This window comes from Sorex araneus, chromosome 2 (genome assembly GCF_027595985.1).
Source record: "Sorex araneus isolate mSorAra2 chromosome 2, mSorAra2.pri, whole genome shotgun sequence".
Classification (NCBI taxonomy): Eukaryota; Metazoa; Chordata; class Mammalia; order Eulipotyphla; family Soricidae; genus Sorex; species Sorex araneus.
The window spans coordinates 240,141,136-240,165,877 of NC_073303.1; the positions used below are offsets into that span (position 1 = coordinate 240,141,136).

The 24,742-nt window shown below is 59.5% G+C and overlaps 1 protein-coding gene across 2 annotated transcripts; it reads right to left on the reverse strand.

Annotated features, from left to right (window-relative positions):
- Window positions 1–315: 315 nt before the first annotated feature.
- Window positions 316–24,666, reverse strand: PNPLA6 (patatin like phospholipase domain containing 6). Of its 2 annotated transcripts, XM_004614783.2 has the most exons (34): window positions 24,612–24,666; window positions 23,376–23,458; window positions 22,935–23,022; window positions 22,665–22,747; window positions 22,454–22,551; window positions 21,339–21,479; window positions 21,094–21,253; window positions 19,477–19,557; window positions 19,151–19,279; window positions 18,449–18,529; window positions 18,175–18,337; window positions 17,766–17,852; window positions 17,212–17,324; window positions 16,953–17,120; window positions 16,778–16,855; window positions 12,426–12,631; window positions 12,113–12,244; window positions 11,901–12,024; window positions 11,338–11,451; window positions 11,043–11,118; window positions 10,064–10,204; window positions 9,802–9,865; window positions 8,600–8,768; window positions 8,242–8,424; window positions 8,011–8,129; window positions 7,368–7,524; window positions 6,696–6,812; window positions 6,521–6,590; window positions 5,920–6,036; window positions 2,579–2,880; window positions 1,177–1,293; window positions 875–971; window positions 674–783; window positions 316–586 (listed from the first exon to the last, which is right to left on the reverse strand). In XM_004614783.2, exons 2-34 carry the CDS (start codon window positions 23,400–23,402, stop codon window positions 512–514), a joined length of 3,987 nt encoding a protein of 1,328 aa, XP_004614840.1. In that variant the 5' UTR covers window positions 23,403–23,458; window positions 24,612–24,666; the 3' UTR covers window positions 316–511. The 2 variants fall into 2 exon arrangements, with proteins under 2 accessions (XP_004614840.1, XP_004614839.2); XM_004614782.2 differs by lacking the exons at window positions 23,376–23,458; window positions 24,612–24,666 and having other exon boundaries at window positions 22,935–23,218.
- Window positions 24,667–24,742: the final 76 nt, after the last annotated feature.

Here is a 24,742-nt window from a genome sequence, read left to right on the forward strand (position 1 = left end):
CCCTTCTGGCTAAGCAGACAAAAGGGTTCCATGCTGGGGTTCAGAGCTGTGTTGCTTTGTGTGTTGGGGGGGGGAGTCAAGTCAAAGGCGAGCTCTGGGGGAATTTAGCGCACTTCCTTGTGCATGCAAAGCCCGCGTGAAAGGGTGGTGGGAACCAGTCAGGAGAATGAGGAGTGCCAGGTGAAACCAGTAGCACTCCAGGCACGGAGAGGGGCGGTGGCTTCAGCGCGCCGGTGGGAGGAGCTGTGGACCAGCGGGTGAGCGCGCCAGCGCTCAGCTTTCCCACCGTGGACCCCCAAGATCACAGGAGGCCGCTTCCAAGAGGGCAACTTTATTGGGAGGACCCAAGGTCTCAGTGCAATGTCCTTTTAGTAAGGGGACCCCACGAGGGTCGCAGGTAGAGCAGCAGGCAGCGGGGGGAGGGGCGCGCGCCACCCCAGAGGCCCTCCCCCAACCCCGCCCCAGGGGCGTGCGCGGGCAGGGTGGGAGTTGGGGGGCCCGTGTTAGGTCCTTAGGCTTCAGCCGAGGAACTGGGCACGTCGGGGGGCGCACAGCGCCGTTGGCGCAGAAAGGACTTCTCCTCTTCCTGCGGGGATGGGCCAGAGTTGAGCGTGCGTCGCCCCTGCCCGCCACCCCGCCACACTCCCCCCCATCCCCGACCCCCAGTTTTCACCATCTCCGAGGCGGTGCTGGGGCTCGCGCCCTCGGGGGACCCGCCTTCGTCCCGCGAACAGTCGGGGCCCGCGTCCTCCTCGTACTCCGTCAAGCAGTCCGACTCCTCTCCTGCCGATGCAGGGGGCGCAGGTAGGTGAGGGGTGGGGGGAGTCCAAGCCCCAGGGACGCCTCCCCACACCCCTCTCTGCCCGCCTCTCACCGTCGGCGCAGCCGTCGGACACGTAACTCGTGGGAGGCTCAATGCGGGACACGATCTCAGCCAGGTCGGTGAAGCCGGAGCTGGGAAAGGCCAGGAGCTGGGGGGCGAGGGAGACGCGTGGGGAGGAGGGTCTCAGGACTGAGGTCAGGGGCGGGGAAGGCGACGGCTGCAGGAGCTCAGAGAGCCCCCCCCCCCAGGGAGGTTTGCAGAAGCAGGGAAGGGAGCCGGGCGGGGCTGTGGGGGTGGTGGGACCTGCAGCCCCGCGGCCGGCCACCAGGGGGCGCGGGGAGGCACGGGCTTACGTCTGTGCGGCGGCTCTCCTGCAGGTCCGCGGAGCGCCGGTCCCTGAGCATCTTCTCAATGATGTCGCCGCGGTTCCAGCCCCCAAACACCGCCTTCCCGTACTGGTAGCCCACATCCTGCGGGAGACCCAAGAGGGGATGTGGGGGTCTGCAAACGCCCTCTTGGGAGCGGGGCAACACCTGGGGTGAGGGGAGGACCCTGCAGTGCCGGGGATTCTAACCCCGGCAGTACTTTGGCCCCGCCTCCCCGGCCCAGGTTCTTTGAAGGCACATCCTCTGCCGACCCCTTTCCTGAGCCCTCACAAGTCTGATGCTGGAGGGGCGAGAGAGATAGCCCAGCAGTTAGAGACTTGCCGTGCAGGCCACTGACCCCATTTCAGTCCCTGGCCTCCCATAGGGTCCCCTGAGCCCTGCCAGGAGAGATTCCTGAGTGCAGAGTCAAGAGTAACCCCTGAGCATTGTGGGGTGTGGCCGCCAAACAAACAAAAACTCTGATGCTGGAGTTAGAGAGTACAGTGTGGAGGGAGGACGCTTGCTTTGCACGCAGCTGACCCGGGCTGGATTGATCCCCAGAAGTCCACTGAATTCCCCGAGCTCCACCAAGAGTGGTCCCTAAGCACAGAGCCAGGATTAAAGAAGTCCTGAGCACCGCAAGGAAAGGAAAAGGGGAAGGAAGGAAGGAAGGAAGGAAGGAAGGAAGGAAGGAAGGAAGGAAGGAAGGAAGGAAGGAGGGAGGGAGGGAGGGAGGGAGGGAGGGAGGGAGGGAGGGAAGGAAGGAAGGAAGGAAGGAAGGAAGGAAGGAGGGAGGGAGGGAGGGAGGGAGGGAGGAAGGGCAGACAGGCAAGAGAGACAGTAGAGAAGGGAAAGCTCCCGCCTTGTACCTGGCCAAGCAGATTTGATCCCCTGCACCACAGAGTCCCCCGAGCATCACTGGTACACCCCCGAAGGATCCTGAGCACTGCAGGGATTACCCAGATCATCCCTGGCACCACAAACAGACCCTCTCGATTTACATTCAAGAGTTCCAGGTTGGGGCTGGAGCGATAGCACAGCAGGTAGGGCGTTTGCCTTGCACGCAGCCAACCTGGGTTCGATCCCCAGCGTTCCATATGATCCCCGGAGCACCACCAGGAGTAACTCCTGAGTGCAGAGCCAGGAGTAACCCCTGTGCATCACCGGGTGTGTCCCAAAAAAAGAAAAAAAAAAAGAGCTCCAGGTTTCATCCTGGCACTCCATGACCCTCCCCCAGCCAGCACCCCCACACACCACCCTATGTGAATCCCTACAGAGCACCTGCAAAGCCGCTGTCCCTGCAGACACCTCCCAACTGGCGCCCCTCTGGGAAGGGAGCCCTGGGACCCGCTCCCCCGCTCTGGCCCCGGGGCCGGTGTCACCGGCTCACATAGATCTGGTCGAACTTCCCGAAGTCCATGGTCTTGAAGCAGTCGATGGGCGGCCGCAGGTACTCGCAGTACGAGCTGGACTTGACCACCTCCAGCTGCCGGACGCAGGACACGTAGGCCAGGCGGGACTGGATCTCCGCCATGTCGGGCACCTTGATCTTGTCGGCCCAGGGGTTCAGCCGCTTCCACAGCAGCCACCAGCCCGACAGACTGTCCCCGTAGGTGCTGAGGTCCGTCTCGTCCTGGCTTCCCACATCGATGGCGATGACCGTCTTGGCGCCCATGCTGCGGGCGATATCCGCTGTGGGGCCAGGGCGAGGTCAGCAGACCGGGTCCCCCCCACTGCCCCCCCTCACCCCCAGGCGGGTTGAGGCCAGTTCCACCGGACTCCACAGAGACTGGTATGGGGATGGTCACACGCGTGCAAACACACACACACACACAGACACATAGACACACACAGATACAGAAAGACAAACAGACATGCAAACACCACCACGTGGACATGGGAATGGCACAAAAGTGGAAATCCAGGATATAAGGGTTTCGGGCGGGGGGAGTATGGGGGAACCTTGGGGGTTCCCAGAACAGGGCTCTGAGGGATGGAGGCGATGGAGGCTGAGGGGCGAAGGTGCAGGGATGAAAGGGAAGGGTGGACACGTGGGGAAGCAGCAACGTGGCTAGAATCAGCAGATCGGGAACAGGAGACGAGGGGGCAGGGCACCAGGGGCACAGGAAGAGGGGACCGAGGAAGGGGATGACAAGGAAGGATGCGCCTTGATTGTGACTGACCCAGGTTCGATCCCTGACACTGCGCGGTACCCTGAGTGCCAGCCAGAGTGACCCCTGTGCATTGCTGGGTGTGGCCCAAACTCATCCTCCATCCCGCCCCCCCTCAAAAAAATGAACAGGAGCTGGAGTGACAGTACAGCAGGGAGGGTGCTGGCCTTACATGTGATTCGATCCCCGGTGTCCCACAGGGTGCCCTAAACCTGTGAGGAATGATCCCTGAGCGCAAAGCCAGGAGTAAACTCAGTACGGCTGTGTGTCCCCCAACCCCCCATAAAAAAAATCAACCCACAAAAACAGACACGGGAACAGAGAGTACAAGAGTCAAGGAGAGTTTGGGAAGAGAAAACAGATCAGGGAACAAAGATGAGGTAACAGAAGGATCTCGGTGGTAGGGCTTGAGTGATAGGACAGCAGTGAGGGCAGTCTGCCTTGCACGCAGCCGACCCGTGTTCAATCCCCGGCATCCCATAGGGTCCCCTGAGCACTGCCAGGAGTAATTCCTGAATGCAGAGCCAGGAGGAGCCCCTGAGCATCGCCAGATGTGACCTAAAAAAGCACACACACCCCCACCCGAGGCTGGAGCGATAGCACAGCGGGTAGGGCGTTTGCCTTGCACACAGCTGACCTGGGTTCGATTCCCAGCATCCTATATGGTCCCCGGAGCACCGCCAGGAGTGATTTCTGAGTGCATGAGCTAGGAGTAACTCCTGTGCATCGCCAGGTGTGACCCAAAAAGAAAAAATAAAAACCACCCCCCCTCCAATAATCTGGGTGGAAATGGTGTAGAGTAGGAAGAGGAAGGATGGGGGGAGGGGGAAGGTGGAAGGACAGTTCCAATGGAGGGTATGTCCCTGCTGGCGCCATGGAAGAACTTGGGGTGCCCGGTGCTTCAAGCCAGACCCAGGCCCCGTGACCTCCACAAACTCCAACACCTGAGAGGACCTGCTGGCATCTGTCACTGCCAGACGCCTCCTGTCTGTGTATGGGCACCGCGTCCTCCTGCGCCACCCCCCACCCCCTCCTGCACATGTGTCACATCTTGGGATGGGACCTGGGGGTCTCAGGCTTGGCTGCAGAGTTCCGGCTAAGCGCGGGTTTCTGAGCATGCCTCCCAGCGTCTCACATGCCTGCTCACGTGGATGGGGCTGCTTCAGTGGCTCTCAGAATGTCTCACCCCTACCCTCCCCCCCCCCAATCAGGAACTGGCCATTCTTCCCCTTCCCCCAGTCAACAGGCAGGCAAGGAAACTTGATCCCGTGCGTCCATTCACTCCCAGCTGCCTCAAGTCTCAGAACACAAACCTAGGGTTGGAATGACAGGATAGCAGGGGAAGCCACTGGCCCTGCATGCCGCCGACCCAGGTTCGATCCCCGGCACCCAGTGGGTCCCGTGAGCCCCGTCGGGAGTGATCCCTGAGCGCAGAGCCAGGAATGAGCCCTGAGCACCGCTGGGTAGAGCCCCCAAACCAAAAAGAGATGAATAAAAGAAAGGAAACCCATGGACCCAGAGCAGGGGTGGAGCGAAGGGGGAGAAGAGGGTGATAACACTTACCTTGGTCACTGAGGCGCCCCACCTGCAGGTGTGCGCCGGGTGTGCGCGAAAGCGCAGGGCCCGCGCCAGAGGCCGAAGTCCCAGGGCCCCAATTCCTCTGCGCATGCGCCCCTTCCCCCCCCCACGCCCCAGCCCTGCCCAGAAGCCTCTGTGAGCACGTAGGCGGGTCTGCCTGGGCGTGGCTGGGACCCACGCACAAAGGTGTCCCTCTTCCACTTGTATGCGACTTGCTGTATGTGCCTGCCACTAGTTTTTTTTGGGGGGGGGCTGGGGCTCCCCAGGGGTGCAGGGAGGGATCACCCCACCTACACAGACCAGGGCGGTGAAAATTCAACAGTCACTTTGGGCCTGGCGGTGCTGGGGGTCACCGGGGTCCCACTTAGCAGTGTTGGTGAGGGCAAGGGGAGCACCTGGTGCTGGGGATCGAACTTGGGGCCTCGGGGCATGCCAGGCATGTGCTCCCGCTCCCATAAACCATTTTCCTGGTCCCTTAGACCGGGCAGTTTCTGTCTGACAGGGGCATGAGCCTCGGGCACAGCCAGGCGGCTGCTGGTGTCCCTGACAATATATCCAGAGGGGGCCGGAGCCTAGTACAGCGGGTAGGGCGTTTGCCTTGCAGGCGGGGGACCTGGGTTCAATCCCCGGCATCCCATATGGTCCCCCACGCACTGCCAGGAGCAATTCCTGAGTGCAGAGTCAGGAGTAACCCCTGAGCATTGCTGGGTGAAAGCAAAAAAAAAAAAAAAATTAAAAATAGGCCCAGAGGGCTCGGTTCACAGGTTCATTTCACAGGGTGCAGGCAGGTGCCAGCTGCTGGGGGTGGGGGGAGGGGAGGGAGGCACCTCGAGGTGGGCTCCTGTGTATGCTTGTGGGGGACAGATGTGGGCTTGCAGAAGGGAGTGGGGAGGAGGGCGGCTCTCCAGGGCTGGGCCTTTGGGGGGGCTCGTGGGCGCAGGGGGTCAGGGCCGGGGTGGGGCAGGGGCGGGCAGACACTTGCCTGGCAGGTTGTTGATGTAGCCGCCGTCCATGAGGAGGTGCCCGTCCTTGGGGTCACACAACGGGGGCAGGTAGCCCGAGAGAGTCATGCTGGCGCGCACGTACCGCCACAGCGAGCCTGCCCGTTGGGGGGGACACACACAACAGACACGCGCAGACACGCTCAGACTCGCTCGGAGGTCCCCGGCCAGCCCAGCGGGCGGGCTCGCTGACCTGGCACGTTGTTGACGTAGCACCCGTCCACCAGCAGGTGCCCGTCCTGAGGGTCGCAGAGTGGGGGCAGGTAAGGGCAGTAGGAGGCGCTGGCCCGGACATAGCGCCACACGCAGCCTGCGGGGACGGCGGGCAGGGCATGAGGCACCCAGCTCGGCGGCCGGCTCCCCACCCCGGGGGGGGACACACGTACCTGGGGGCCGCTGGGGCATTAGTGGGTGGAGGTTAGTGGCCGGCAATTAGGCCGCGGGGCTGACGGTCACTCGTGTTAACAAACGGTCCCCAGTGCCCGCCCCTGCTGCGCCCCGACCCCATGCAAATCATTGTGGCCCTTCCGGGCTGGCGGTGGGACGGGGGCGCGGGGAGCGTGGGGGGGGTGGGGAACGCACCATCTTTGTGGACACGCATGGCTGAGGCAGTGATGTCTGTCGTGACGTTGAAGTAGGGCAACCACAGGTCCTGCGGGTGGGGTGGGAGGGGGAGAGAGGGACGCCTGTGGGTTTGGAGATGGGACTGGGCGGGGCCGGGGCCAGGCAGGGCGCAAGGTGGGGGGCCACGGCGCACCTCGATCTGTTTGTCCTGGAAGACGCGGTGGATGCTGCGGTTGAAGGCGGAGCCGGTGAACATGGAGGTGACCGGGTACGTGAGGTCCAGCACAGGCTCCAGCACCGAAGTCATCCTCTAGAATCGAGGTAGGAGGTGGTAGAGACCGGTCATGTCACGTGGTAGCCTCGGGGGCGTGGTCACGAGAGGACACGCCCACTGAGGTTGGGTGGGGAGCCAGGATGAAGAGTGGGGTCCCCACAGGTTTCAGCCTAAGGGGCCTGGTCATTTGTCTTGTTTATTTGTTTGGGGGCCACACCCAGCTATGCTCAGGTTTTTTTCCTGGTTCTGCACTCCAGAATCTTTCCTGGTGGTGTTCAGAAGACCATATGGGGTGCCAGTGATCCAACCCGGAAACCGCTCTGGCCCCTATGCTTGATTTGCTTTTGGGTTGATACCCGGGGGTACTCAGGGCTGAGATCCTGGCTTGTGCTCCAGGATCACTTCTGGCGGGGCTGGGGGACCCTATGGGGTGCCGGGGTCTGAACCTGGATGGGCCAAATGAAAGGCTTGTGCCCTCCCTGCTATACCATCTCTCTGGGCCTAGGGCCTGTTTATTTGAACCGGGGGAGGGGGGTGGAGGGGGGAACTGGGGGTGTGGACGAAGCAGGAGGCAGTGGGGGGGACACACACCTTGGCCCACTCCCGGGCCCGCTGCTTGGTGCGGCTGGCGCTTCGTTCCTCGGCGTACAGGGCACCAATGAAGGAGCCGATGGATGTGCCGCCCACCAGGTCGACTGGGACCCCTGCCTCCTCTAAAGCCTTCAGCACCCCAATGTGGGAGCAGCCCCTACAAGGGAAGGAGCCCTGGTGAACCACTGGGATCCTTGCGGCCTGGATCCCAGGAGCTCCCCATCTCTGGGGCTGCACCCATAGCTTTGGACTCAGACCTCGCTCTGGGGGCAAACCCCACCCTTACTCAAGTATGGTCCCGCCTCTCCACTAGCCCCGCCCTCAGCCCCTGTCCCAGGTCCTCCCCGAGAACCACCCCCACTGCTAAAACACCCTGACACTGTCCCCCAATATGAGCCAATCCTTCAGGGCTACCCAAATCTTACCAACCCACCCCTCGCGGAGCCCCTGTAAGAGGGCCCCCCAATCCCACTGGGTTCTTCACAATGCCCCACCCCGGGGAGGGCCTCACCAATCCGACTTGACTCCGCCCCTCACTCTGCCCCGCCCCCGTGGGATCCCACCAATCCAACTTGATCCCGCCCCTCACACTGCCCCCGCCCCCGTGGAGGTCCCACCAATCCGACTTGACCCCACCCCTCACCTGGCCCCGCCTCCGCCCAGCACCAGGGCAATGGTGTTGCCTGTGAGAACCCGCGCCAGGCGGGAGAAGTCGCTATGCCGATCGGCGCGCCTGGAGAAGACCTTCTCGTAGAGCTCATGCTAGGGAGGGTAAAATGGTGTAGGATGCAGCCCGTGGACCTCCTTGGTCCCCTCCAGGGTCACCCCCGCAGCTCTCCAAACAGGCAGCCCCTAAGAGAACCCCAGCCCTCACCAGCTTGGCGGGGCTGCGGCGTGAGAAGAGGCGGCGGGGACAGCGCAAGTGCAGATGCCCTGAGCACCAGCTGCGCATGTTGAGCCACTCCACGGTGCGCGTGGGCCCTGCGCCCTCCTCCCGGTGCAGCAGCACCAGCTGCTTGAGCGCGCGTACTGCCGTGTTTTCCAGCATCTGCTCCAGCTACGGGGAACAAGGGGGAGATATGGGGAACAGAAGTCACCAATCCGGGCCTTTTCCACCCAGCTCCGCCCCATCTGCCCAGACCATGGTGAGGGTACGCATGGCCTGATGCATGCTTGGCTTGCGAAAGATGGGGTCCCAGGGCCCCAGAAAGGTAGTTAAAGGCCTTCTGAACCTGGCCGAGTGTTGGCTCCTGGTCACCCAGCCCCACGATGAGGATGCAGTCGGCCTGACGCAAGCAGCGCACGGTCCAGGGCGTCAGCGACGTGTCCGTTTGGTAGAGGACAATGCGGTGCGCGTCTTCCTGCTGGGCCAGCCACCCGGACAGGCGGAATTCTTGGATACTGGGGTGGGGGTGGAGCCTGTCATCTCGAGGTTGTTCTGGGGTCCCCCCCAAAAAACAAATGTTCATTGCTAGGGGTGGAGTAGGGAGGGACCCCCACAAGTCTGCGCCCTCCGGGGAAATACTCATTGCATTGGCAACCCATTGATGAAATGAGTGGACGCCCTACTGCTCCGGTCACACCTAGAACTGGAACCAGGGCCGGAAGAACCTAGGATCCAGGGAGTTCAAGCCATAGGACGCGGGCAGGACCCAGGTTCGATCCTTGGCACTCCATATGGTCCCCTGAGCACTGCTAAGAGTGATTCCTGAGCGCTGAGCCAGGAGTAACCTCTGAGCATCGCTGGAAATGGCCCAAAAACTAATTAAGGAAAAAAAAAAGGAAGAAAGAAAATTCTACGCTGGGGCCGCAGCAATAGTACAGTGAGTAGGGCATTTGCTTTGCACGCAGTTGACCCCAGTTCGATCCCCAGCTACCCATATGGTCCTCTGAGCACCGCCAGGAGTAATTCCTGAGTGCAGAGCCAGAAGTAACCACTGAGCACTGCTGAGTGTGACCCAAAAAGCAAAAAAAAAAAAAAAAAAAAAAGAAGCAAAGAAATGAATCATAGGTTGAGGCCGAGTGAAGCACAGTGGGGAGGGAGTTTGCCTTGCACATGGCCAACGGTGAGACCCCAGAGGGTCCCCGAGCTTACCAGGAGTGATCCCTGAATGCAAAGCCAAGAGTAAGCCCCACGCACAGTCAGGTGGGAACCCCAAAATAAAAACATGGGGGGCTGGAGCAATAGCACAGCGGGTAGGCGTTTGCCTGGCACGCGGCCGACCCGGGTTCGATTCCCAGCATCCCATATGGTCCCCTGAGCACCGCCAGGGATGATTCCTGAGTGCAGATCCAGGAGTAACCCCTGTGCATCGCCGGGTGTACCCAAAAAGAAAAAAAAAAACAAAAAAAACAGAAGAATCTAGGCTTCAAGCCCCCACCAGTCCTCCCTTCCCCTCTCCCGCCCCCTGCTCTGCACCCCCAAACAGCATACCTATCCAGTGCAGAGGCCCCGAGGCGGGCCCGGATAATGTCACTATTGAGGAGTAGTGTGGGACCTGAGGAGAGATTAGGAAGCAAGGTTAAGTCCCGGGCCCGAGGGGCACGGGAGTTCTATCAGAGAACATCACCCGCACATTCCACGGGTTAAGGTTCCACTGTCATTGACCACACCCCCATCGCCAACCAACTGACATGCCCAATGCCCCGCCCACCCATGCCCCGCCCCTCTCATCATGCTCCGCCCCCTCACTGACCAATGGCTCGCAAGGCATGTTGCAATTCCAGTGTGAAGGCTACCATGGGCACTTCGGCACACACAGGTAGGACCGCGACTGTCGACAGGTTGCTAGCCGGGTTGGTGAGCTCCGAGTGAGGGGGGACACCGAGCCCGGAACCTGTGGAAACCACGACAGATCAGATCAACGGGGCACTTCTGGGTCCTGACGCCTCCACCCCCAGTTCCCCAGCTAATACTGGAAAAAGTCCGAATGAGAGTTCTTTGCGGCCGGAGCCATAATACAGTGGAGAGGGAGCTTTTGCAGCTGACATAGGTTCGATCCCCGGCATCCCATACCGGGAACCTCCGAGCACCACCAGGAATAATTCCTGAGTGCAGAGCCAGAAGTAAGCTCTGAGCATCTCTGGGTGTGACCCCAAAATAAGCCAAAAGCCAAAAATCATGACCCCAGACAAAAATTCTGCTGCCCTACAATCATATCCGAGCTAGGAGTGAACTAGCAACTCCATTTCCCAGCATTCTGTGCTCTGGGACTCGCTGTCCCAGACTGTCCAGGGGCTGGACTTTGTTCCCCAGGCAAGCCCTGACACCCAGAACAACCAAGCTCGCCTATTAATGGCCAGCCCCTTGGCACAACATCTCTAGACCTCACCAGCACTGGTGCCCTGGGTCTAGAACTCCCATTTCCTGACAGGATCAGGAACCTGAGCTCCATCCCCATCCCCAGCAAGCACCAAAACAGGTTCTGCCTCAGACTGCAAAACACCCCCAGAGCAAGAGCTGGATGCTCAGACGCCCGTTTCCCAGTATGCTCTGGGTCCACGGCCCTTCCCGGGTACTGGACTACATTCCCCAGCATGCACTTGGCCTTGCCCCGCCCCAGACTGCCTTGGATTACATCCCCAGCATGCTCTGCTCTGCTTAGCCCTGCCCCTCGAGCGGGCTAAGTGCCGGACTACATCTCCCAGCATGCTATGGACCAGGCCAGCTCTCACCTGGAAAAGGTCCTTGTAGCTGCTGCAAATCCCCCAGAATTTTCTGGCTCAGAAGGTGGATGAGGCGGGTCACAACCTGTAGCGTTGGTCCAATAAGACTGGAGAAGCAACTATGCCAGTCCCACTTTCCCTTCCTCTCCCAGAGTCCTGGGGTCCCCCGTGACTTGGGCTCCCCAAAAGCTCTGTCCCCGCTAGCAGGTGTGGCCACCTCCTTTAGGGCTCCACCCCCTCACCCCAGACCCCCACCCCCCCCCCCCGCCGCATTCACACCCGCTTGCCTCCCTTGGGGTCACACCTGGGGGTAGCGCCGCTTGATGTGGCTCAGGGTGCCCTCGGGGAGCTTGGCCAGCTCTGTGTCTCGCACTGCGTGCACCGTGGTGGCACGCGCCTGCCGTGTCAGAGCCTCCACCTGGGGGAACGCGGGTGTCAACGGGGCTCCTGGGCCGCGGGAGCCCAGGTCAGGGGCAGACACCCAGAAGCCAGGTACTGCTGTATAGCAGAGCTCTGGAAAAGGGGCGTGGAGGGGGCTTCTTTGGGCACCCTCACCCCACAGTGATGGAGACGTCGAGATGGAATCACCATTCAGCGCAGGGATCATGCCCTGCCTTTGCCCCCACTGGCCAGGAAAAGAGCTGGGAAGAGGGGCTGGGAGGTACTTGCCACCCCAAGTTCAATCCTCGGCACCCCATGGGTCCCCCTGAGCCCTGCCAGGGGTGATCCGTGAGTGCAGTGCCAGGAGTCAGCCCCGAGCACTGCCAAGTGTGGCCCCCAACTCCACAACCCACCCCCTGAACAAAAAAAAAAAAGCAGGGAAGAGTTGCCTGGGAGAGGTCAGAGGTCAGTGGGGTGGGGGCTCACCACGCCCACGAGGTCCCCTCGGCCATACTCGCCCACCAGCTCCTTCTTGCCACTGCCCCGCTGGATGACGCTGCGCAAACGCCCGTTGAGCACGATATAGGTGCAGTCCGAGCGGTCGCCCTGCCTGGGGGAGGGGCTGGGTCAGCCGGGGACAGGGAAGGGTCCGGGGCAGGGTCCTGGGCCGCGAGGGAGGACCAGCCCCCCCCCCGTACCTGTACAGGGCGCGGCCAGCTTCCACGGCGGTCCAGTCAATGGCAAAGTCCATCTGGCGGACAAAGGACGACATCCTGGCGGCCACCGTGTGTGCAGCGCTCAGTACCACGCTGGGCTGGGCGCGCATGATCCTGCGGGTGGGGGAGGGGTGCATGGATGGGGGGGCTCCTGGGCACAGCCCTCAGGCCCGGGAAAAGGCCTGGAGGGGGGACCCGGGGACTCAAAACTGCCCTGACCAGATGGACTCTGAGGTGAGGGTTCTGGGGTGCTGCCACCCACCAACTCCCTGCACCAGGGTCCCCCCAGTCGTACTCATAGAAGTCGGACTTGGAGATGCGCAGGAAGGTGCAGTCGCGCTGGGCACGCAGCGTGAAGATGAGGGGCTCGCCCGTGAGCACCGCCAGCTGCCCCACCAGCTCCCCCGGCTGCGCCACGAACAGACACACGTCCTCCGCCTTGTCGATCATGCGCTGGTACACGTGCAGGCAGCCCCAGAGCACGAAGTGCAGGCTCGCGTCCTGCGGAGACACGGGGGCCCGGGGTCATGGGAGATGGTCACTGGGCAAGACACACACCCCCAGCTCAGAGCAACACATTCTGAGGGGGAGGCCAGAGCCACAGGGCCGAGGGCGGGATGCCTGCCTGGCATGCATCAGACCCAGGTTCGATCTCCGCACCCTGTAGGGTCCCTGAGGCCCGCCAGGAGTGATCCTGAGCACCGAGCCGGGAGTCAGCCCTTAGCACTGCTGAGTGTGGCCTTGAAACCAAATCTAGCTTATATATATAAACTATTCTGTATGTAATTTATATTATATCACAATATAATATTCAAATATATTATTTTAAAATATGTATTGAAATATATTTATATAACAGTTATATAATAATCTATAACTATTATATAATAATTCATATTATAAGCTACATAGTTCACATGTATTATATTTATATTATTTATAATAGTTATTATACTACTATAATTTACATTATAATAGTATTTATATAATTTATATTATATAAATGTTATATACTATATTTAATATATTAAACTTGTTTGTGTTATATATAATGCTACTACAATTGAATATAAATATAAATGTTATACATAATGTAAACTATATGATATAAATACAGTGTTGTAAATAATACTATAATATATATGAACACCCCTTTGTCCCTCTCACTCCCCAGGTCTGTGGACTTCCTTTGGTTTCCGAGAAACTACCTTTTTTTCTTTTGCTTTTCCGTTTCTTTTTTTTTATTTGATTTTTGTTTGATTGATTGATTGATTCGTTTGTTTACTTATTCATGGATGGATGGATGGATGGATGGATGGATGGATGGATGGATCTCCCCTGTTTCTTCTAACCCCTACAAAGTTGCACAAGCTCTGTCCTCAACCCCCAATGCTTCTTTTTTTTTTGGGGGGGTTCCATACCCGGTGGTGCTCAGGGCTCACTCCTGGCTCTGTGCTCAGGAACCCTATAGGGTTCCAGGGGTCAAACCCCATCGGCTGTGCGAGGCAAGCGCCGTCCCCACTGTCCTATCGCTCAAGCCCAAGCCCTGAAGACTCTTATCAGCCCCAGTCCTGGGTGATTCACACCCGCCGCTGTGGTCACTTCCTCAGAGACCTGCCCAGTGGGGTCTGACTTAGATACTTCATCTTTGCTGCCGGAAACAGCCGGGATTTGGCAAGACTTGGCTTCCCCAGGGCTGCCACCCCCTCACTGCTGCTGCTTGCCTCTGTGGGGGGCAGACGGGGCACCCACGTCTTCTCTGGCTAGTGCCCAACGAACACCTCCCAGTCCCACCCTGGCAGGTCTCTTAAAGGCGCCGTAGGGGGAGAGACTCCCCATCCCTGCAATGCACCAGCAGGATGCCCCAACACAGAAGCGGGTGGGGCCGTATGCACCAGGGAATGCTGAGCCGACCGGCACCACCCAAGACATAGCTACGTTGTTTGGTTTTTTGGGTTTTTTTCTTTTTCTTTTTGGGTCATACCAGCAATGCACGGGGTTACTCCTGGCTCTGCACTCAGGACTTACTCCTGGCAGTGCTTGGGGGATCGAACCGGGGTCGGCCACATGCAAGGCAAATGCCCTACCTGCTGTGCTATCGCTCCATCCCTGGTTTTATTTTGTTTGGAGGGAACCACACCCGGTGGTGCTCAGACATTCCTGGCTCTGTGCTTAGGGATCACTCCTGGTGGGGCTCCGGGGAACCTATGGGGTGCTGGAGATGGAACCGGGTGGTCTATGTGCAAGGCGACTGCCCTCCCCACTGTTCCTATGGCTTGAACCCAGGCATGTGCCTCTGAGAGCACCACGGGCACCAGGCACATCCGGCTGCCCTCTGGTCTCCGCTGGGGAAGCGGATTTCTCCTTCTTGGGATCTCAGAAAGCCCCAACGCTGCTAATGCTGATCTCCAGGAATTTCGAGGGGTCAGGGGAGCTCGAGGGGTCAGAGTGCAGGCTTTCTGCATGCAGGATCCCCAAATTCGATCCCCAGCACCCCATGGTCCCCTGAGTATGCCACAGTGGTTCCCCAAGCTGCACTGGGACCCTACATCACTGGGTGTGGCCCCCAAACAAAACTCTGGATCTGAGGTCCCAACCTGCAGCGGGGGCTCACTAGGAGAGCCCCGAACTCTCAGGCAGGAGGACAAGAGCTCCATCCCCAGCCCCACCCCACATTCCAAGGGCTATTGGTCAGCCACTGTCACTGTCATCCTGTTGCTCATCGATTTACTCGAGCCGGCACCAGTAACGTCTCCATTGTGAGACTTGTTGTTACTGTTTTTGGCATATCCAATATGCCACGGGGAGCTTGCCGGGCTCTGCTGTGCAGGCAGGATACTCTTGGTAGCTTGCCGGGCTCTTGGAGAGGGACCGAGGAATTGAACCTGGGTCGGCCACGTGCAAGGAAAACGCCCTGCTGCTGTGCTATTGCTCCAGCCCATTGGTCAGCATTGTTTTTATTTTACTTTTTTAATTTTTGGCCACACCCAGCAGTGCTCAGGTTGACTCCTGGCTCTGCACTCAGGGATCACTCCTGGGTCAGCTGTGTGCCAGGCCAGCCACCCTCCTTCTGTCCTATCTCTTGGCCATACAGCCAGTATTATTGATGTGATTTCTGGTGCCCCAATAAGTGTGTGCCTCCCTCCTACCCCCCACAAGAACAGGGAGAAAAGGCAGGCGGAAAGAAGTTCTGGGCATAGCCCAATGCCTTAGGAGAACGGGGTGGTGAAAGTGTCTGGGGGTGGGATGCACCACAGGCTTGGAGGAAAAGTCCAGAAGGGAAAGGCTGGGAGGCTGGGCTCCCACACAGGCAAGAGTGACAAGAATTCCCTTCCCGGCTGCCTCTGCCACATGCCACCATTAGCATGGCTTCTCCCAGCTGCCGCCCTGCAAAGCTGCCATGAGCAGCAGAAGGCCAGGGCTGAATCAGACGGGCCAAGCTGCCAAGTATCTAAGCATATAAGCAGGCCCCCTCCCCACCCAAGCCCGGGGCTTTCCTCTGGGAGCCCCCTCCCCAGCTCTGGTGGTCCATCCCCAACCCCTCTCTGGCTCTGCCACCCGTGCAAGCCCTCAGACAGCGCAGAACTGAGCCTCTTGGATCCTCCAGACCCTTCAAGAAGGTGGAAATGATTAGAACCGCCATTCTGCCAGTTGAGGAACTTTCTAGAACTTTCGAGAAGATTCCCCCAGAGCTCACACCGGAAGCGCAGAGGAGGTGAGACCTATATATCATACTGGGTCTTCTCGCTCTGGTACCCTCCCTCTGGTGCTTCCTGACTGTGCCATCCTGGCCAAATTGCTTCCCTTAGAAGGCCTCAGTTTCCCTTCTTGGAGGGTTGAAGGGTTGGGAGATATGACTTTCTGTACCTCCTGGAATACAACTCCTGGAGCTGGTTCATGGCCTTTGGGACTGAATTCTGACTGGGACGTGTTTACTGAGGGCCGCTGAAGCAGAATGCCAACCAGAAGTAGAATGTCAACGCTGACTGTGATGCCAAGGAGTCAGAAAATAAAATAAGAGATTAAGGGAAAGGTCAGGGGTGGCAAACAGCGTTAGGGCTGGGGCCAGGTATGTGTTCAAGCAGTGGGACTCACGCCTAGCACATGAACACTCCCAAGTTCGACCCTCAGCACCTTAATACCTCGGAGAGCACCTGCAGGTGAGATGCCCCCACAACAATCCAAAAAAACAGAGGGTGCGCAGAGCAATGGTACAGTGGCTAGGGCATTTGCCTTGCACGCAGCAGACCTGGGTTCAATCCCCAGCACTCCAGATGATCCTCGAAGCCTGCCAGGAGTGATCACTGGGCACAAAGCCAACAGTAACTCCTGAGCACCCCCAGAGGTGTCCCCAAAATAAAAGAAAGAGGGTCAGAGAGATAGTCCAGGATTTAAGGCACATGCCTTGCACAGACCTCAGTTAGATGCAAGGCATGCCAGAGGGTGCCCTGAACCCCACCAGGAGTGGATCCCTGAGCACAGAGCCAGGAGCACTTCCGGCATGATCCCCAAGTAAAGAAATAGACGAAAAAGTATTAGGGATGAGATAGAAGGGTGACAGGTCCAGAGGCGGAAGGTGTGAGAGGCAGAGAGGTCAAAGAGCAAAGAGAGGTCGAAGAGCAAAGAGAGGTCAGAGGTCGGCCCTACCTGGTCCCCCTGGCGGGCAATGATGGTCCCAGCCTTGGCGTGATGCAGCAGTACTCGGCTGTTCAGGAGGGAGAGGTCCTGGGGAGGGCGAGGCAGGGGAGTGGGGCGGTGAGGCGGGGGTCCTGCCAGCCTCTGCACCCTCCCAGCAGCCCGGGTATTGCTCAGGGGCTCCCACCTCGATCCGCATCAGCTTGGCCAGTTCCCGCTTGGCCGCCTCGAAGATGCTGCTGGTCTGGCGGCCCTGGTAGGGCCCGAAGGGGCAGCCGCCACTGGCCGACTCGTCCTCGCTGTAGCTGTACTCACAGGCGCCCGCCGGCTGCTCGCGGGGCTCCTGGGTGGGGGTCTGCAGGGACGGCGGGATGGGTCACCTCCCTGCTCCTCCCTGGGGCCGAGAGGGCACCGTGGGGTGGCGTGGGCACAGGGCAGAGTCTCACCCGAGCGGGCGCTGCCGGGGGCGCCCCGGAAACCTCTTCCTGCAGCGACACGGAGATGCGGCCACGCTCACAGGCCATGTCAAAGTCGGAGCGGGGGCCACTGCCCTGCAAGCCTAGTTGGGGTAGGGGGTGGGGAACAGCGTGCAAGCCATGAGGACCGTGCGGGCTGCAGGGCTGACCCTCATCAGCACGGCCTCCACCTGGGGCCAAGGGCTGTGTTCCCTGCAGACATGACTAATGGAGCCCGGCTGGTGCCACAGCTCGCTGGGCCCCACAGAGCTGGGATCGTTGTCGGCTGGTCGATTTCTCAGATTAGAAAAACCAGTGATAAGAGACAGGCAGGGCTGGAGCTCTGTCAGCCTTAATTCTACCTGTAGCACCACACAAGGTCCCCAAGTGTCCCCAGGAGTGATCCCTGAGCACAAAGTCAGGCGTCAGCCCTGAACACCGCTGGGGGTGGCTCGGCTCCCTCCCCCCAGGAGACTGAGGGCTCTACACTTCAGCCCTGGAAGCCTGATGCCTGGCCCCCACCCCCTCCATCCAGCACCCCAAACCTGAGATGTCCACAGGCATGGAGATACAGCGACTCAGCAGGGGGGCGGAAGGGGTGTCCAGGGAGGTGGGCGTCTTCACAGGGTCCCCTGTGGGAGAGAGGGGTTCAGGCGATTGTGCCCCTCTGCCTCCAAGTCGCCAGATATAAAAAAGGGATGGAGAGGGGGACGGAGTGGGGAGATTGGGAGGGGGAAGCTCTGAGTCCCTGGGGACCTGGGACAAGGCAAAGTAATTCCAACGGGTTTGTGGGGCCCAGTCCAGGGGTTCTCATGGGATGCGCACGCTCAAACTGGGGCAGGGGACACTTAGCTAAGAAGGGAAGGGGCGGGTTAATCGGAATCTGGGAGAGAATGGGGGCTGGGAGTTGGACTTCTGGGAAGACGTGTTGGGAGCCGGCGTTTGCTGGGGTACCTGCAGGTCCGGGCAGTGGGGCCCCGGTGGGGTCTGGCGGCCGGCCTGGGTTCTCCCGGGGCTCCTCAGTGGCCGAGGTACTGACCACGCGCTTGGAGCCCCTCACAGGGCTGGTGCGGGCAGGCAGGCCAGGGCTGGGGAAGAGGCGCAGGGGCTGGATCTCCTGCGGGGCGGACAGTGGCCTCAGTGGCAGATCTGGGCAGGACAGGGCCATCTAACGCCCCTGGCCCCCCGCAACACACCTGGACCAGCACGGGGTCTCCCCACAACTCACATGGCTGAAGAGTTCATTGGTGAGTCCCAGGTAGTTGTGAAGCGCAAGGAAAGTGACCCGCTGCAGCCTCACCATGATGATCTGGGAAGTGGGCGTGGGGGCGTGGTCACAGGGGGTGTGATAGAAAAGGGGAGGTGGTCCTGGGTGTGGCAAGATGGGTTTGGCCCAGAGTGGCTAAGGGGGCGTGGCCAGAAGGGCGTGGTCAGAGGCGTGGTTAGGGGAGGGTGTGTTTGAATGGGTTGGTCAGGGGTGAGGATGGGAAAGGTGTGGCCAGGTGGAGGCGTGGTCAGGGAAGGGTGTGGCTGGGCGTGGTCAAGAAAGAATGGGTAGGAAGGGGTGGTTGGCTCAAAGCGCTGGGGCACAGGCTCTGCACATCTGTATACAGGAGGTCCTATGATTCCACGCCCGGTATGGCATGGTCTACCTCCACCCCCTCCCCCCAAAATACAAGGAACCATTTTCAACCTCCAGAGTCGCTCCCCCACCCCCCACCCAAGACAGCAAAAAGAATGTGGGTCCTGGACGGGCGAAAAGCCGCTGGCAGTGAAAGGCAGGGCCTGAAAGACCCCTGAAAGCAGAGGGGACAGGGGGCCCGAGGCAGCTGCGGGAGGCGGGCGGGATGCTCGGGGGTAGGCCACCCGCAGACTGCGGGGTGCCAACCCCAGGCTGACACACCGCACACAGGGCGGGAGGCGCACGCACCTGCACCACGCGCACCAAACTCTCCGGGTATTTGGTGAAGACGGCGGAGAAGGCCTCCACCGGCAGCCGCAGCACCGTGGAGTCGCGGGCAGCCCGGGCGGACACGGTGCGCTGGGGGTGCTGGTGACCCTGAGGCGGGATGGGGTGGAGAGGACCAAGGTCGGGTGCCGCCGTGCAATCTCCTCCCAGTCCAGTCTCCCAGGCAGAAGACGGGACCATGACGGATAACCAGCAGCAACAGGGATTCCCAGGGGTTCCCCCTCCAAAACCCCTCCCCACACTGGGAGAACCCCCACTATCCAGCCTTCCCACGACTGGCCACTCACAGTGATGACGTCCAGGATACTCAGTAGGCTGTTGACACTGTCCCCAGGGACTACCTCCTTCACCACACACTCCTTCCCGTCCTGAAACACCAGGGGGCGCTGCTGAACTGCGTTGCCCCCGCCCTTACCCCCCCACCCCTGGAGTTGTTCCCCTTACCCTCTCCCCTGTAAGTTACTGATCACTAAGGCAATGGTCCCTAAACCCCTTGACACATGAAAAGCGGCACCCCGGATTCTCTGAGCGCCCCACATTCCCTCCGCCTGCCTGTCTGCACGTTTAGAAAGCCAACACAGCCATTGGGGAGCAGATTCAAAGCGCTCCTTGGGGGCTGGAGCGATAGCACAACGGGAAGGGGGTTTGCCTTGCACGCGGCCGACCCGGGTTTGAACCCCAGCATCCCATATGGTCCCCTGAGCACCGCCAGTAGTAATTCCTGAGTAAAGAGCCAGGAGTAACCCCTGTGCATCGTTGGGTGTGACCCAAAAAGAAAAACAAAACAAAACAAAACACAAAGCGCTCCTTGTGCAGGTTTTGCTGGTGGAAGATTTAGGTCAGATACCTGGAACTGATGTGGTCTCCTGCCCCAAACCTGGTATGGCGCATATGTGCGCACACACACATACACACACACACACACACATGCACACATTTAAACAAAAAATTTATAAAGTCCTTGGCTCCCTTGGGGAGCAGGAGGAAATGTAGGAACATTAGTGGAGGGAAGATGGCACTAGTGGTGGAATTAATGCTAAAGAATACATGTCTAAAACTCAACCCTCAGTAGCTTTATCAATCACGGTTCTTTACTAAAATTAAAAAGTCATGGGGTGGGGCTGGAGCACAGTGGGTAGGGCCTTGCACATGGCCGACCCAGGTTTGATTCCCAACACCCCATATGGTCCCCTGAGCACTGCCAGGAGTCATTCCTGAGTGCAGAGCCAGGAGTTAACCCCTGTGCATCGCCGGGTGTGACCCAAAAAGAAAAAAAAAAAAAAAGGCATGGAGCTGGAGCAGGTGGCTGCTTAAATTGCACACAGACAAACCAGGTTCAATCTCTGGCAACCCATATGGTCAATAGAACACTTCCAGGAGCGATCCCTGAGCACAGGGCCAGTGGTAAACCCTGAGGACAGCCAAGTGGGGGCCCCAAAACACAAAAATAAGGGGCTAGAGTGATAGCACAGCAGGTAGGGCGCTTGCCTTGCACAGAGCCAACCCGGGTTCTATCCCTGGCACCCCACGTCAGGAGTGATTCCTGACTGCAGAGCCAGGAGTAAGCCCTAATTGTCACCGGATGTGGCCCCAAAACAAAAATTTTTAAAAATTAAGACCACCATGGGGCTGGAGCAATAGCACAGCGGGTAGGGCATTTGCCTTACATGCGGCCGACTTGGGTTCAATTCCCAGCATCCTTTATGGTCCTCTGAGCACTGTCAGGGGTAATTCCTAAGTGCAGAGCCAGGAGTAACCCCTGTGCATCGCTGGGTGTGACCCAAAAAGCAACAAATAAATAAATATATAAATAAATAAAGACCACCAACCCACGTGGCCCCCAGCCCTGCTGGTTTCCTACTGCGCCTCCCACCCTGCCCCCTCACCCTGGGGTACCCACTCACGGGTCCTGGTAGACAGAGCTCCAGCAAGCCATCTTGCACCACATAGATGCTGGCATCTGGCTGGCCTGGCCGGAAGACATAGTCGCCCTGGCTCAGCCGCTGGAAGACCATGTGACGACACAGCTCCAGGAACAGAGGCTTCTCAAAGTGACCCAGCACCCTGCGGGCAGGGCCAGGCATGCTCGAGGTCAGGCTGGCCCCTGGGGGCTCCCGGGCCCTCCCCCTTGTGGAACCCCGACACTAACCGGACGTTCTTGAGCATGTAAAGCACCTCGGAGGGCAGGTGGGAGTTGGCCAGGTCCCCCTTGGTCAGGTCGGCCTCCAGCACTGAGGGCGGGGGCTCCTTCCGCTGCAGTGTGGGCGTCTCCTTTTGGATGCGCAGGATCCTGGGAGGAGGGGAGGACAGGTGTATGTGGAGGGAACAAGAAGGATGTTCAGGCACCCTTAGGACACCCACAATGTGGTCCTTCTTGACAGGCACATGGTGCAGGGGGCAGCAGCCTCTGGCTCTCTGTTCAATCAGGCCTGCCTCATGTTTCTACAAAAAAAGTTTTATTAGCACACTGGCCCTCTTCCCAATCAGGCCTGCCACTTGTTGTCTTATTAGTTTTATTAGTAACTCCTGTTCACTCATGTATACATTGTCCAGAGCTGAGTCGTTGTGGCAGAGTGGCAGATAGTTGGCGCAGCCTGAGGTATTTACTAACTGGATTTTACCAAAAAGTAAATGAAAAAAAAAAAGGCCAAATCCCCAATGAGAACACCAGGATGGCCTTTCCACTAAGCCCCTGAGATAGACCTAAGTCAGCAGCTTTCCAAGATGAGGACAGAGCCCCAGAAATGTCACTTTTTTGTGTGTCAGAGGATGCCCTAGAGTCCAGTCTAGGAAAGTGGCCTTGTTTGTTTTTTGCTTTTTGGGTCACACCTGGCAATGCACAGGGGTTACTCCTGGCTCTGCACTCAGGAATTACCTCTGGCAGTGCTTAAGGGACCATATGGGATGCTGGGAATAGAACCCGGGTTGGCTGCGTGCAAGACAAATGCCCTACCTGCTGTGCTATTGCTCTAGCCCCGGAAAATGGCCTTGTTGGCACAGGCAAATCTCTGGCACAGCTTCCTATCAGAGAAAAGCCAGTGCCAGCTTCCTTGCCGAGGTCTGCGCCCAGTGAGCAAGCTCTTCCCCGGTCTCTGCCACCCTGAGACTCCCAGCTCCTCTGCTCCCAAGGCAGCCCAGGGACTTCAAAGAACCTTTAGATCTGCCCTGTGTGGGCTGATCCCCGAGACATCCCGAGACATCCCGGGGGCCGCTCCACCTCTCACCCCCTCCGGCGCCAGGCACACACACTCAGTCCTGCCTTACTTCTTGGCAATGTTGAGCATTTTAAGTTTCTTCTTCATGCGTGGCCGGGAAGTAGTGGAGACTGAAGCATCCACCAGCGAGGAAGTTGATTGTGACACCTGGGAGGATTAAAGAGAAAGGGGAGGCAATCAACTGGCTGCTCGGAAGACCGGGATAAAAGGGCCTTCTTGTGACCAGCGGGGGACCCCCTCCCCAGGGGTCCTGGACTCACCTTCCGCATAATCTTCCGGCCATAGAAAAGCACTTTATCTCTCTTCCGGAACCGATACCGCGGGCCCTCGGGGGCTGGGGTTTCTGGGATGAAGTTGGAGGGGTCAGAGAGGGCAACTCAAGTTGGGGGCTCTGCAGAATGCGCCGCCAGCCTTGAGGGCGCTGCGTGCGGATTCCAGCAGACCCCATCTCTCCGGACTTCAGGGATCCAGGCACTGGCGCTTCCCACCCCGCAGCCTCCCCCAAGAGGGGTCCCCCCCCGGGTTCTCACTGGGCACGCGAAGCCTCCGCACCAACAGGAGGATGAGCACGGCTGTGACCATCACCGCGACTCCGGCCCCGATCATCATACCCAACACCTGCGGGACGAACGGCACCGGTTGTGGATCGCATCCACGCCCCGCCGAGCCTTCGAGGGCCCCATCCCCCTCCGTCCCCTCCGCCCCCGAGGAGGTGTCAGTCAACCCGGGACTCGACGTCCCCATCTGCAGAATGGGCTGGCGCGGCTCCCTCCCCGGGGGCGCTAACTCTTTCCCTGAGGGTTTGCCGGTGCGCGGGGCACGCCGGGAAACGAAGTTCCGCCCCAACAGACGTAGCCAAAATCTCGCGAGATCACGACACTGCGCGCTGAGCACGACGGGAGTTGTAGTTCTTACCGCGCCGCGCTGGGCACCGTTTCCCGACTCCCCCAGACAAACCCCGCAATCCTTACCATTCCTGTTTGCAGTGGAGCGTCCATGGCTTTCTTCGGATCTGCGGCAGATCTCGTAGTCCGGAGTCTTGGGGAACAAGAAGCTGGAGGAGGAAGCCTAGCAGGTCTTGTCTCTGAGTCCGCCCCTTCCCCCACCACCAACCGTGCCCCTGCGCCCAAGCCCTGCCCACTTCGTACCCGCCGCCTGGGCGGCCCCTCTGCGGGCCCAGGGGCTTATGGCTACACTGGAGCGACGCTGAGGAGCAGAGGGGTGGGGCAAGTTGACCTCGGGACCCGGGCTAGGGAAGAAGGAAGCTCCCCAGAACGTCGCCTGGGTCCCTTCACCTACTTACCGGGACGACGCCCCATCTATCCAGCCCCACCTGGGACCAAAGGGCAACCGGCCGAACACCAACAGTCAACAGCCAGGCACGGGGTCCGTCCCCATGCCTGGGTTCTTCTCCGGGGTGATCTATCATGATCAACCGACCCCTAGGCTGTACTCCCGGCTCTACTGTGAAGGCTAATGTTCCCCGCTCCATTTAAACAGGGTCCCTCGAGCCGCGGGGTCTGGGAGACACCAGTTCCCCCCGCGGTGGGGAGGGGAAGGAGCTGGGGTACGCTGGTGTGCGACCCGGAGCTCCCACTTTAGAGGTGGGGGGCGGGGGGCAATGCGGAGATGTGAGATAGGTCCCGGGGCGCTGGGGGTGGAGTGGTGGACACTAAAGGTGGACAGTTATGCTTTACACTAAAGCAGTAAAGTTATGGGGTCTCAGAAGGGGCAGAGGGAACATCACTGGGTCTCTAGAAACGACGCTGGCGCCATTGCTGGGCGATGTAACCAGGGACGCTGAATTACTGGGCGGGGCGGGGGGGGCACACTGGAAAGTTACTGAGAGATTCGAAGGAACGCTGGAATAATACTGGGACTTTTCTGAGGATGTTTCTGGCACCGTTAAGAGTATTCGTGGAAATTCGGGAGGGCAGGGGGGACCCTTTAAACCCTATCTGGAAATTAGACACTACCTAGTCCCCTGCCATCCTAGGGCGCACCTGTCTACTGGTGCGGAAAACACCTGCCTGGAATGGGGAGGGGGGATGGGAGTATCAGAAAGTCGGGGACTAGCAGGAATCGGTGGGGTACAGATCTTGGGAAAGTTGAGGGCTCGCGTGGGGAACAGATCTTGGGAAAGTTGAGAGCTCGCGAACGACCCTAGAAGGGACGCCCCTGCAGTGCCGACTGAAACCCGGACTCACCCAGGGACCTCGTAGATGTGGTTCACTCTCGCCAACACTGCTAGCGTTCCGCCCGGCGCCGCAGGCGCGGCCCCTTTAAATTATTCGCCGCAGGGCGCGCCGCAGCCCCGCCCCCCCGCCATGCTTGGAAG